Genomic DNA, 13,022 nt, shown 5'->3' with positions numbered 1-13,022 from the left:
TCACGTGGGTCACAGCATCTGTCATAACAGCGATCAGAAAGTTCAGCATCATGATCACCATGACAACAACAAAAACAACATGGAGGAGCATGATGTCTTTTTGATAATGGCCGCGAATATTTGAAAAGTTCCGGATGTTTAGCATGATGAGAAATGTTTCATATAGTTCCTCGAAGAATCCGGTTGAGTCTTTCTTCCGGCATGTCACGTGGAAAGCGTTCGAGAACGCCTGCGCGAACGAGACGAATAGGATGAAAAATAGGAAGAAGAATCCGCAAAATGTCAGAAGCATTTTCTGCAGACCGATTACAAGATGGCCGATGATTGGTAAGAACTGCACAAAATACATCATCGACCACGTGATCAGGACACAGATGAACGGAAGTAGTTCGGCGATAACAGCTCCGCTTGAATGGATCAGTACCATGGCAACTGTGAGAAATTGCGAAATCCTGTATAGAGAGGAGGATATGACGTAGTTGTGATCCGTACCTGGACGAAGGTACAGTTGGCGGGAGCGACGGTGGTAGATGAACTTAACAATGAATTCCCCAATGTCAAATATCATGCTACACAGACCAAAAATCACCATATAGATGCTGCAGATCTGGTTGGCAATGCCTTTTGAAACTGACACAGAATCAGTGAACTTTGGTGCAGTTTGTTCTGTAGTGGTAAAGTTAGTTGTGTTAATACTCCGCGGCATTGTGTAGTTCCTGATGTCGTCTGTGCCATTAACCTCATCTATGACATCACGAACGCCATTCCTGCAGCTTTGTTTCATTGTAAAGAAACCGCTTGCTATGCCAGTGTTGAAGAACATGATGACGAAGAGAAGCCTCAGAATGAACCAGAGGATCAGGTAGGGAAAGTTCCGCTTCACTTTGGCTGATATCCATCTTGTGATGACGGGGTTGGAAAACAAATCAAGGCAGCTAGCCTTGTTTAGATCCGACGCCAAGATATATAGAAAATACCGCAATGGAGACCGGAACCTCCTTTTGGATTTGATATCCTCGTACTCCAACATATTGTAGTAAACCTCCTCCTTGATTCCGATGTAACCCTTGGAGAACTTGTAAACATACTCCGTTTCCAAGATGGCGGACAGTAGCCGGAATGTCCCGAGTCGAGCGGCGAGTTCAATCGGGCGAAGTCCAGTCTCGTTCTCATGGTAAAGCAACAGCGTTCTTTTTGCACCAGTGTGTGGAACAACCTCCAACAGAAAGCGGTACATATCGCACATTGTTTTCTCCTCCTCCGGGTAGTAAAACGCTGTCCAGCAGAGGGCATGCACGACATTATTTCCGCCAACATCCGCGAGATATATATCGACGCCATTCCTGCATAGTAAACGAATGACGCTTTTTGATCCGAAAAGCACAGCCAAAATAAACGGCAGATAATATTGAAGGTTTTTGTCCGTGTGTCGCTGTATATTCAGCATGCTCCGGAAGTCGAACCGAGTATTACAGAGGAACCTTTTCTCACACCAGGCCATGCTTGTTAACAGCTTATCCACTGTCGCGTCGTCATCCTCCTTCAGGGCTTCAAACCAGAGTCTAAACTCCACAATGTCCAACCTCTGACCCACATCGTGCCGCCTTGTCAACCGCGAGATGCACCGCTTCAGTTTTGCGACATCCTTTTCGGCAAAACGCCAAAGGGTGTGGTGTATGTTGAAGAAAGCCTCGGAAGTGACGTCACTGTCCACGGAGGATGCATCATCCACCTCTACGTCATCGTAATACCGGGCTAATGCCACTGCACTGACCGTGGCCGCTTCTATAGCCATGATGGTTGTCTCCAATGGCTCTCCTTTCTCTCTCTCGCAGGCTGACACTGAGTTTATCATTGCCGAGAAAGAATGCGGATGAAATGATCTTTAAACGGAAGTTTCTTAGAAGACGTTTGATACTAGCACGAGAGCTAGCTCCTAACCTCGGGGTGGAAAGGTACCTTTGTTTACAATCAGAAGACTGGCGTCCTAAATCCTCAGGAACAATTGAAGCTTGAGTAAAGCTAACTTAAACTTGAAGAATTTTTTTAAACAGTGGTATCAAGCCGATCTTTACCTTTCAAACACTGTATTGGCACGTATCCATGCACACTGTTAGTTATGTTATCCTTATCTGAGACTGGGAGAATCGTTTTCAAAAACACAAGCAGTTGCAAGGATCCGTAGATCCTACAATACCATGTCAGCAATCGTAGTTAAGTTCACCCTTCACGCCAGCACTTCGTTACGTTGGGTGAACTCGTGTGATAGGTGTGTCGGCTTTTCTGTTCGTACCATGAAGTCTTTCACAACGTGTTCAGTTTTGTTTGTAAATACAAGAATCGGCGAGTAACTATCACACCAGATACAGTTCTCCTCGTTGAAGAGATCATTCCTTGAGTCAAAGCAAAGGAATTAACATCCTTTTGATGATTTGCCCTGGCATCGAAAAGCGGGAAATTTCATTCAGTCGAATTGCTACAAACGCTTTAAGTACGTTACCCTTTGATCTGTTGATGAGTTGATCTCCTTGTGACAGCTGACACTGCTTAATCTGCGGATTAAAGCATCTGAAACTGCTTCTGGTCCGTCATTGAAAGAGATGACATCTCCGATCAGACAAACGTCGAGTGCCCAAGTTTTCGTGTAGGAAAAAAGGCTGATATCAAAATATACGTTCATTCAACCTCAGGTGACCAAGAACTTCTCGGAGACAGATGCTTTTGTATATCAGTTTCCCAAAAGTGTGTTAATTTGCAATAACGGCAAATGGTCCAGCTTGACATGTACATCCACCGGCCGATGGCGTCAGGTTAGAACGAGAAAGAATCAAGCGTATGTCCGGCCTAACAGTTTGGTTGGTTTGAAACAATAATGCAACACTCCACCTTCTAACATGTTATCACGTGACATCCAACCAATCAAGAAGCAATCAATGCTAATGCACGGATATTCCCGCGAGAGACGAGAAGACACCTTCTCCGCTGAGAGTGTTGGATTGAGTGGCATGGCGCTTGTGTTATCACGTTCCGTTAGCCGCCTTTCCCGTAAATAAATTACTGTCTTTGCCGCTGCGACTAGATACTGCTCTGTCTGATCTGCTGATATCTGGCTGGTGATGCTTTGATATTTTGTCCCGTGGGACAGTGATAATTGATGTGTTGTCAGTGTGATGAAGCAGTGCTCGTGTCAGATCACTTAAACAGCACCAATCAGGGACACTTAGTGAATGGTGTTCGACTTGACCCCCAAGCCTTGACCAGATTCTCTAATGGTGTTAGGGGAGAAAGTACACTGAGCGTTACATGTATCTGTTCTGGAGGGACCTCTCGGCACCGGGGCCCTGCCGGGTCGAGTGAATATCGAGAAAATCTGGGCTCTGTATTGTAGAACGCTCTATAATAGGACAGTTAGTCGACATTGTGGACTGACTGCCCAAGCTTGCATCTGAAAAAATGATGAAAGCTGAAAAAGAACAATGATCTATGAACGGATTCTCCTGCCAGCACATTAGCGGCGGTCATTCTTTACCCCCACGGAAGCATCAAATGGATCATGGGATACTATTAGACACGGACAATAGCGTTGCGTGTTGATTTTGAGATAGCAATGGCTTTTAGCGAGCTGGAATGATTCTCTCCGGCTGGCTGATGGGCAAACATCACCTCCGTCACCCGTGGGCTGTACGACCATAATGGCGTACAATGACAATGACATCTATGTTAGGTAGGTCATCCCAGATTGCCGTTGTTTATTTGCATATGGGATGAGACAGGATATTGTGATAATATCTGTTAGAACCTGTTGTGGGACCTAATACCAAATGGCCAGCGGAGTAGCCTACGTTAAGGAATCAATGGCTGGTAATCCTTAAACGGGGCATTTCCGACGTTAAATTTGTTTCTCCTGCCCTCTACCAGGAACCAACCAATAACGTACATGTTAACAGCAGATAAGATCACTGATTCCGATCTACTAATCAAAGTTGTATTCCTTATCAAACTTGTCATCAGGAAAAGGAATCTCGGGATCAACCAGTGCAGGAACAAGATTAGTCAATACTGAGCTGAGATGACCGGATTTTCGAGGGGCACCGACTGGCGTGCGTTTTTGGTGGTGAGGCTTACCGAATATCTCTATCTTCTTTACGATAAGATTGATGAAATAAGCCAAGCTTGTGAGCCGGCTGCAATACGGAGAAACGAGCACTCTAGCGTTTTACAAACAAGAAGATGAAGCACTGGGACGTTGACGCACTCAGAAAGTGTTACCTGATGGCAATGCTCACTAGGTATGCGGAACGCCGTTGTATTTTTGACACACCCTGTAGAAGCTAATTTGACGGCTGGCAGATGACGTCACGCTGTGTCGAGTAGCCGGCTATCTGTCTCTATAATTCGTTGTAAATCGCCCGACTAATTTTCTATCATTATTCCTTTGTCCACCGATCCCATCTCACTTGGCGCAGAATAGACAAACCAGCCACAACTATTTGGTAAATAGACGGAAAGATGTTATCTTACGGGAAATAGATCACAGGTTGTCATTGTGAGATTGGCGGGTTTGATATCTTCGCGGGATCTCGGCGTGTGCTATGTCATCACGCATGCGTGACGGCGGAGTTAGAGTCTGGGTTGGACAGAGGGTAGAGGCCGATACCAGAGGACAGAGCGGATCATTTTCGCCATCAAGGCACTGTGATCAGTTTCTGTATTAAACTGCCGCCGAAGAAAGTGGTCCAGCTCGCCGGGGTTTTTGAGTGGATCTGCGATTTATGTTACTTTATCAGTGTAATTTGTTGCATTTCGATTCATCGATTGAGACCAGTTGATGACGTCACTCTCTATCATCTGCCTTTTCAGTACTGCGCACTGGGCAGTCGTGACGTAGCATTGGCGATAATGGCGGCCAATTATTCAATTCATGACATGTTTTCTCAAATCGCCGACTTCCTAACGAGGGGTAATAAGCCGCGAAGAAAAACAATCCCTTGCCAGTCGGTTTTAAATGGCCGCCATGGTGGCATGTCTGAGCGTCATAATAGAATAAACATAATATAAATATGTAGTAAAACAAAGGGCCGTGAATTTAAATTCGTGGAAGACTGGGCCTGCGGTTCTATCTCGGACACCATCTGAGCGCCATGGCTCCGTGAATCTCGCACTAAGACGCCTGAAAACCAGCCGACGATGTTTGGAACACGTCGTGTCTCCATGAGCCTTGTTGTCGAGCTGTGTGGGCTAGGCAGCATGGCTCCGATGGAGAATGCCAAAAGAAAACTGCAAATGGCATTTCTATTCTCTCAAAGGATAAAGAAAGTCGTTGAAACTCGGATGCTGACCTTCTCATTTTCTGCTTCTTGACTTATTTAGTTTCTCTTTTTTATGACGGTAAGTTTTCCCATATTATTTTTTCTTTCGCGCAATTGATACTGAATATTACCAAGAATTAATGAAGAGCAGTCTTTATCAAGTCTTGATATTATCCGTAGCAATCTCGCTCGGGAATGCTGCAACCCTTTTTCAAGTTAAGTCTTCCGGCTCTGCGCTGCCCAATTGTGACCCGGTATTTTGACCAGCGGCTGTGTCTGCCGCTCTGACTTGAACTCGAGCGAGGATCGAGACGCCACCATGTTGCGAGCACCACCAAGACAGGGGCTACTTAAGCTTGCATTATTAAAATAGTCAGTTAATGTCGTCAGGTCTGCCCTCGTATCGATTTCCCATCTGATAAACCAACACGAAGTATGCTTATGGATGAATAAATAGACTTAAACACGCAAAATGGACATCATTTTTCGAGGGCGCAGAGACGCCGCTTCGGTGACTTGGAATGAGAGAGGAATTCTTGGGAAAGTCAACTCACCGTTTTGGTGGAAGACAGTAGTCATTAATAGCAGGTTACTCTCAGTAATGATCGTCTTATTTATATTTTGTTACACGCAATGTCAATTAATAATTAATAGCTATTGACTAACCTGAATATATCCTAAAAATATCCTTCAATTTTACTTTTCGATATTGGAGTACGATAAAGGGGCGTTTAGCTCAAAACAGCATTAACTACTGAATAAACAGATTCAGGTCCTTCATGTAAATCTTCACAGAATATGAATAAGCCCTGAAACAGATTAGAGAGAAGTTAACTTCTGAAAAGACAGATTCAGGTCCTTCATGTAAATCTTCACAGAATATGAATAGGCCCTGAAACTGATTAGAGAGAAGTTACACGCGTCTAACCCTTAAACGCCCTAGCTGCCAGTATTATTAACTCAAATCATGATGGCCTTCGCGGTGGAAAAAGGCGAATTATGAATGAGACACTGGTCTCTAGGTGCATATTCCACTACAATTCCATTTACGCCAACGTGGCCGCGGACACCAACGCCATGATTGTGGTTACTGACAAAAAATATCGAAACGCACTGGTAGACATGGCTGACAGTACCCTTAGAATTCCAGAAGTAATAGGCGTCTGAAATTTATTTCGATATTTATCTCAAAGTTGTCGATATTCAAATTACACATTTCTGCTTGTAAGTGTCCACTTATAAACAGTTCGAGTTCCACCAAATCTCTGGAACACAAAGCCGAACCTCTCCGTAGCAGTCACACCGGTGCCCAGACTCGAACCAGCGGAGGTCGCACGGGCCCGAAAAGCGCATCGTCGCCGCCCAAAGTTTGCGAAACTCAAACTTCATTGTCAAGTTGTTAAACTTTATTTTGTTGAGGGAGTGCAACGCCTCGAAGGCGTAACCTGACCCGACTCAGCCCACCGATGGCGCGGCTGGTTGACCTGTAAAAACGCTGTGAAAGGCTCAAGGCGCGATCGATGTCACAGCCTAAACAACTTTAGATTGTGTCCTTGATGCACTAAAACTTGATTAAGGTCTCCCCTGAATGGTGCGGTGATTCCTGGCTATCGTCATGTCAGGGTGATGTCGATAATTGTGTCAAATAGCGAGGGGGCGTTCCGCAATTAGCTCAATCTAAATTTGTCAGATAGTCATTTGTCAAATTAATTTTGGATAATTTGGCATGATTTGGATAATTTCAAATGATTTTTTGGAAGATATTGAGACAAACGTTTCAGGAAACGCGAGCCGTGTTTCGTTTCTTCTTTCGTTTTTATGACAGAACTGCTCTTTTCTATCTTTCAAAATGACACCGCCCCCAATTAAAGTGATTTCTAGTCAAAACCATCTCCACAGCCCCATGGCTCGGTAGGCTCCCTGGTCTTCTGTCAATCAGGCCGAGTCGAGATCAAGATAGGTGCCGAGATATCAACATGGAACTCCCACAACAATGCTAACAGACTTAAGATCGCAATCAATAATCTTACTCATTTTAATAATGAATTGTCGGCCATTATTTCCCGATGTCTGTTTTACTTTAGGCGGGAGCTCGTCGCCGCTGTTCGGGGAAGACCGCCAACCCGTCTCACTCCGACAGACTCGGACATACGCTACCTGGAATCCAAATCAATTACGGACAGATATTGGCGCCGATCGGAAATTTCTTTTTCTCATCTGAGAATATAAAATTCCGAGCTTCGATATGGAATTATTATTATTTGGTGGTGCTTTGCAGCGAAAGGATAACTCCACTAACTTTGCTTAAACTCCATTTGACTTCGATTCTTACAGACTTGAATTTGGTTGATTTCAAAAGCTGGAGAATGGTAAGCAGTTTACATCGGAAATATCAATTTTTACATTTTCTCTAATTTTCTAGTGTCTTGATTCTGTTCTACAGATTTGATTTTGATAATTTGAGTGATATGTTTATCTCAAATTCATTGATGACTTCTAACGTGTTTTTTTCTGAATTGTGGCGTTCTCCGAAACTGAAGCTTACTGTCTTTTTGCAACCAGACAATGTAAAATGTGTAATATTAACTGACGAAACAATGATGATTACATCAAGGGTTTAGAAAGATGTGGTTAGAACTTTAAACGCTATTTTCACGTTTTAACATCATGTATTATGAAATGTTCCCTTCATGGCATGTTTTTGATCTTCATATTGCGGTCATTTTCCCAAGCAAGTAATTTCAACTTTCCAAAAAGTTGTACTTTAGAGTATAACACCATTTAAAATCCCGTATAATATGCAACTGGCACCAAACTAGAATGTCAAGCCGCTAGACCCAGGCCGCCTGCAGACTGTTTATTCGTTACCTAGGCAACAGCGGAAGCATCCTGTAGCATTCTCCGGAAGTAGCGTGGTAATCTCATGCAGAAACCTTTCGATAAAACTCAGATGAGCTGCTCTATCAGCGTTACAACTTAAGCATTTCTGATTGGACGGTGTACTCATTTATACATCGTAAACAAAACACATGATAATGAATGAACTACATGTACATTCTTTTCCCACCCTCTTTCTCTTCAGATGCCAAGCCTGAGACACGTTAACCAGTCCTTGGTCATCCTGCTGATGGCTCACGTCTTGCATGCTGTTACTCTGGAGAATATCGACAGGCCAACACAGAAAAGTAAGTCGCTATTTAAATCAACTATAGTCGCTGGCCAAACCGGGCGATCGCCAACGCTTACAAATGTGAGCTGAAGGTACCAATCTGTGACACCTCCCTTCTATTTCCATTCGTCCTTTTCCAGACACCACAAACTGTGTTCTCGGAGGCAAGATCTACGAGGAGGGCGCTCGCTGGCATCCCTTCCTGAGGCCTTTCGGACTTATGAACTGTACCACGTGTTACTGTCTGGAGGTAAGACAACGAGATCCTGTTTGGCGATCCTTACAATAATCTGGTCTTGGATCGTGCTGAGTTGTTTATACGATTACGAGAACGAATCCTTAAAGAACTATAGCAGAATCTTGGAAGATCCAAGCCTGGATCCTCCTGGATCCTCCCAAAATGTTCACAAAAGTTCTTGTCTGAAATGTAAATGATCGGCTTCCGAAACAACTTTCAATCAAAATCATTTCAACATCTAACAACATTCATTCAACTTGTTCACCTTCGAGAAATAAAATCTGATTTTGATGGGAAATCCTACAAGAAAGGTCCATATAAAGTCACATGCCAATAGATTTGGAAAACATACATTAGTGCAGAATTTCAAATGGACTTTGTCAAACTTATTCATTCTTTGCAGGGAGGTGAGGTAACGTGTTGGAGAGAGTCTTGCCCGAGTGTCCGCTGTATGAATCCCGTCACCAGGTCAGGGCAGTGCTGTCCAGTATGCCCAGCGGACGAGGATGAGGAAGAGGATGACATCATTGAAGAGGAGATGTCGAGTCTCGGCCTGAACATCCGCCGCTCCTGTAATCACTTCGGCAACATCTACCGCGACGGGGAGCGCTTCTCCTCCATCAGGACCGCCCTGCATCCCACCAAGAAAAACCAGTGCGTTCTCTGCGTCTGCCTTGTAAGTAGGACTATTTTGACCAAAAGGGGCTCATGAACCTACCCGTTCTCTTTGCCTTACAGCAAATTTTCAGCTGTCAAGTCTATTTCGAATACCGAAGTGTCATAGTCATCGGCGTTTGGCGCCCTTCCTAAATATCCTGATTTAGGTTTGACGCACGACATGCGAAGTGCAAGCGGAACTTATTAAGTTTGACTTTCGGTTTAACATGGTGTGTGTTGTCGGGTACTTTCAAGATATGAATCTCGGGAAGTTAGGAATGCGTCTTGATGTCGTAGCTTTAAAGCCTGTTGAGCAAATAATCTAGCATCAGTTCGGAATCCCAAATCATTTCGTTCACTCCGGCTTCATTTCAGGATGGCAACGTGTACTGCCACCTGCGGACCTGCTTTGCACATACTTGCTCCCAGATGTTCAACGTGGATGACGACTGCTGCCCGGTCTGTGCAGGTAGGTCGGTTGGCACAACTTTCATAAGGAATGCTCGGTTGGTTCAGAGAGGGTGACACTGTTTTCATTTTACATAATCCCCCAGAAAGTTCCGATAGTTCGTCAGAAACTAACAATCAGAAACTAATGATCAGAACACATCGACATCACAATGCGTTGGAACGTTCACTGTAATCATAATTGATTTTCTTACATGTGGGATACATCTAGCTCCTGCAGCGGGTACTTTGGATATTTCACAACGCTTCTGCCCAGTTAGAATTATTCGTTTTCATATCTAGATTGCGTGACCGACGATCTCATCTATAAGAATGGCTCAACCTGGCATCCAGTGGTTGAAGGTGTAGGCAAGCTACCGTGCGTCACCTGCTCGTGTCTGGTAAGTTGTGATGTCATCCAATGATGAACGAGGTTGCTAGACAGGTCTGTCCTGCTAAATACCTGTTCACGGTGCACCATTTTGACCAACGATCGAAATGACGGACTGATGATGAAAATCTGCAACGTTTTGCCAACTGAACTTCTCACATTCAGAGAAAATACCCTTCTCATCACGGTGAGAAGCAATCAAGTGTTCTTGATTCTCCTTGAAGACTTTGATAACCTTTAATAGAGCTAGGAAGATACGTCATTTTATTGATAGGATCATTACTAAGTCCATGTCATCATTTCCAGAATGGAGAGATTTCTTGCAAGAAGATAACGTGTCCCTCGGACACCAGTCTCGGATGTGACAATCCTGATCAACTGCAGAAAGAAACATGCTGCAAGACATGTCTTACAGGTGGGTACAATCATGTAAAAGTAACAATCCACCGGTGTCCACGCATTGTCACAATCAGTGTCACATTCAGAGTGTCACATTCGGACGAGAATTCGTCCACTTCCATTCATTCGATGTTACAGCCAGTGTTTTGAACAGGGGTAGTTGGCTCTGGATCAGGACTTCAGCCGCCTGTGCGTGCCATATTTTTACATGTACTATAGACGAGCATATATAACTTCTTGCTATCGACATTTAGAAGTTCAGCGAAGATGAGAACCAGCATCTCGTTCAAGAAGAGAGACCGATAGCCTGCCATCTTTCATTACAGCTTCCAATGCGACAACGTTCAGCGGCCGCCCTGAGAATGATCCCAGCATCTTGGTGCCGACGGACTCGAGCAAGCGGCCAGTCGGGACCAACAACCGCATCCTCCCCGGGACTCCTTCACCAACGACCCCGGGCATGGCCTGCCTGCCAAAGGGCACAGATACATTCCTCCATCAGTGGCAGAATAAGACGTCTGTGGTAATCGTATTTGAGTTCAAGATTACTGCGACGGTGTTTAGATTTGATGTCATCAGAAGTAAGTTTTGGATCCTAAATTTACTTTTTCAATTTTCATGCATGGTCTCTGCCAGTCGGAGACTGCAAGCGTCTCTGGTTCACACTTGAAGCAAAGTACACTACATGTACAATGCACATGTGCAGCACAAAGGACAAAACGCTAATGATCTGCTCTTTCACACTATTTTGAGAATTGGGAACCTGTGTGGACAGACAGTATCATCAGATACTTTCTCTACGTATTGGTTGTAGGAGCTTCCTAAACCAAACCGACTTCATATATTGATATACTGACTCCTCATGGAAATGTTTTGTTTCACAGACCGGGTGATGGAAATCAACTCTCTGTGCATCTCGAAAGATAAGCTGAACAAACTGCTGAGCGGACGGAGGGAAGCGACAATGGTGGGGGCGACTACGATCCGTAAGTGACATGCCATGCTTTTATACGAAGACTCGGAAAAGCTGGTGCTGAAGCTAGCTCAAAGTTTAAATCGACCACTACTCTTTCCGGTGTGACAGCGGATATAGTCCCCCTGGAGTCATAGTCCGGTAGCATTGTATTTGATCAATTAAGCAGCCTGATCTATTGTACCGCTAACCCTAACCAAAACATTTAGCAATGCGGGCTATTGTTACACGGACTATCAGCCCTAGGACTACTATCCCTTGCACACCGGACAGAGTGTATACAACTCTATGTTAGAGCCACTGGACCTTCGGCCATTTTGTTTAAACTGAATAAAGGTCATGGTCAAAGTGGTTGTGGAGCTACTTCTGTCTGGGCGCAGGCTGGGAGTATGAGTGAGCAGACTGATGCACATGCAAGACAGTTTCCATGAGATCACGCTAGGTAATTAAAGCGACTGATGAAAGAACAGGGTTTTGCAAAAGCTTTCATCTGACACCGCTTCTTTCAGGGCGGATCGAGAAGTTCAAGCGACGAGTGATGCGATGGTTCCAGGAGTGCCAGCAGAAGAAATGTCGGACACGGTCCATCAGGCGCCTCATCCGGGTCCTTCGGGCCAAGGACGCCATCTATAGGGAGCACTGCATATGAGGTGTGGATTACAGTGTTGGGGGAGGCTCAGTTAGACATACCAAAAGACATTATGGGATAGAGGGACGTCATCAGACGTAGTTTCTGTGTTGCTTCAGCAATAGAGGCTTTCGGACAATATTAGCATGGGATTGACTTGGACTGTTGCGCTTGAGGATATCGAACCATTCATTCGTACGTGAGATTTTGTTGTTTCTGTGCCACGGTACAAGATTGACATTACTTGCCAACGGACATTTAGTGCATGAGATGGAATAGACAAATCAAGAGCCCTGTGGCGAAGAGCCATATAGGTTTTACAGGCGTGCGCCAGAGATTAGCTTTTTATATTACATTGTACTTGATGTAAAACTGATGTACATATCTTTGTTTTGTATTTAAGTCTGAATATGCTTTGGGTATTAAATGCCTTCATTATTGTCATGCAATAAATAGCTTCATTTTGTTAATTGGTACTCTGTTGTTGGGTTTCATGTAGCTTACCTACCGCATGGCTGCTCACATGACAGAGTGGTAGAGGTCCTTCCTCAAAACAACCGAGTAGGTAGTCCAGGCAACCCGCAGCGGAGGGTCGAGGAGGCCTCGTTGATTTACCCGTGGCGAGCCATACATTTTCAGTGCATACTGTGGATGCACTGTCAATAGTGAGAGCTTTGGTATTCCTAGTTTTTCACTTATCTTTGTGAAAAACACTTGACCGGTCACCGGAAGCTTACGCCCCCAAATCGAGTTTATGACGAGTGAACTGCCGTCAAGTACCAGTCTCTAATGAGTGAATGGAGGAGACTGG

The 13,022-nt window shown here is 44.5% G+C and overlaps 1 protein-coding gene across 2 annotated transcripts; it reads left to right on the top strand.

Moving 5' to 3' along the window:
* Window positions 1-5,278: 5,278 nt before the first annotated feature.
* LOC135494481 (chordin-like protein 2) lies at window positions 5,279-12,681 on the top strand. Of its 2 annotated transcripts, none has more exons than XM_064782513.1 (10): window positions 5,279-5,388; window positions 8,392-8,494; window positions 8,619-8,728; window positions 9,120-9,392; window positions 9,749-9,842; window positions 10,124-10,221; window positions 10,518-10,626; window positions 10,937-11,191; window positions 11,495-11,596; window positions 12,093-12,681. In XM_064782513.1, the coding sequence occupies exons 1-10, from the start codon at window positions 5,383-5,385 to the stop codon at window positions 12,230-12,232; spliced, it is 1,290 nt and encodes a 429-aa protein (XP_064638583.1). In that variant the 5' UTR covers window positions 5,279-5,382; the 3' UTR covers window positions 12,233-12,681. The 2 variants fall into 2 exon arrangements, with proteins under 2 accessions (XP_064638583.1, XP_064638584.1); XM_064782514.1 differs by lacking the exon at window positions 5,279-5,388 and adding an exon at window positions 7,586-7,678.
* The last annotated feature ends 341 nt before the right edge of the window (window positions 12,682-13,022 follow it).

This window comes from Lineus longissimus, chromosome 10 (genome assembly GCF_910592395.1).
Source record: "Lineus longissimus chromosome 10, tnLinLong1.2, whole genome shotgun sequence".
Classification (NCBI taxonomy): Eukaryota; Metazoa; Nemertea; class Pilidiophora; order Heteronemertea; family Lineidae; genus Lineus; species Lineus longissimus.
The sequence above is the reverse complement of the archived record's forward strand: the minus strand, read 5'-3'. Positions and strand labels throughout refer to the sequence as shown.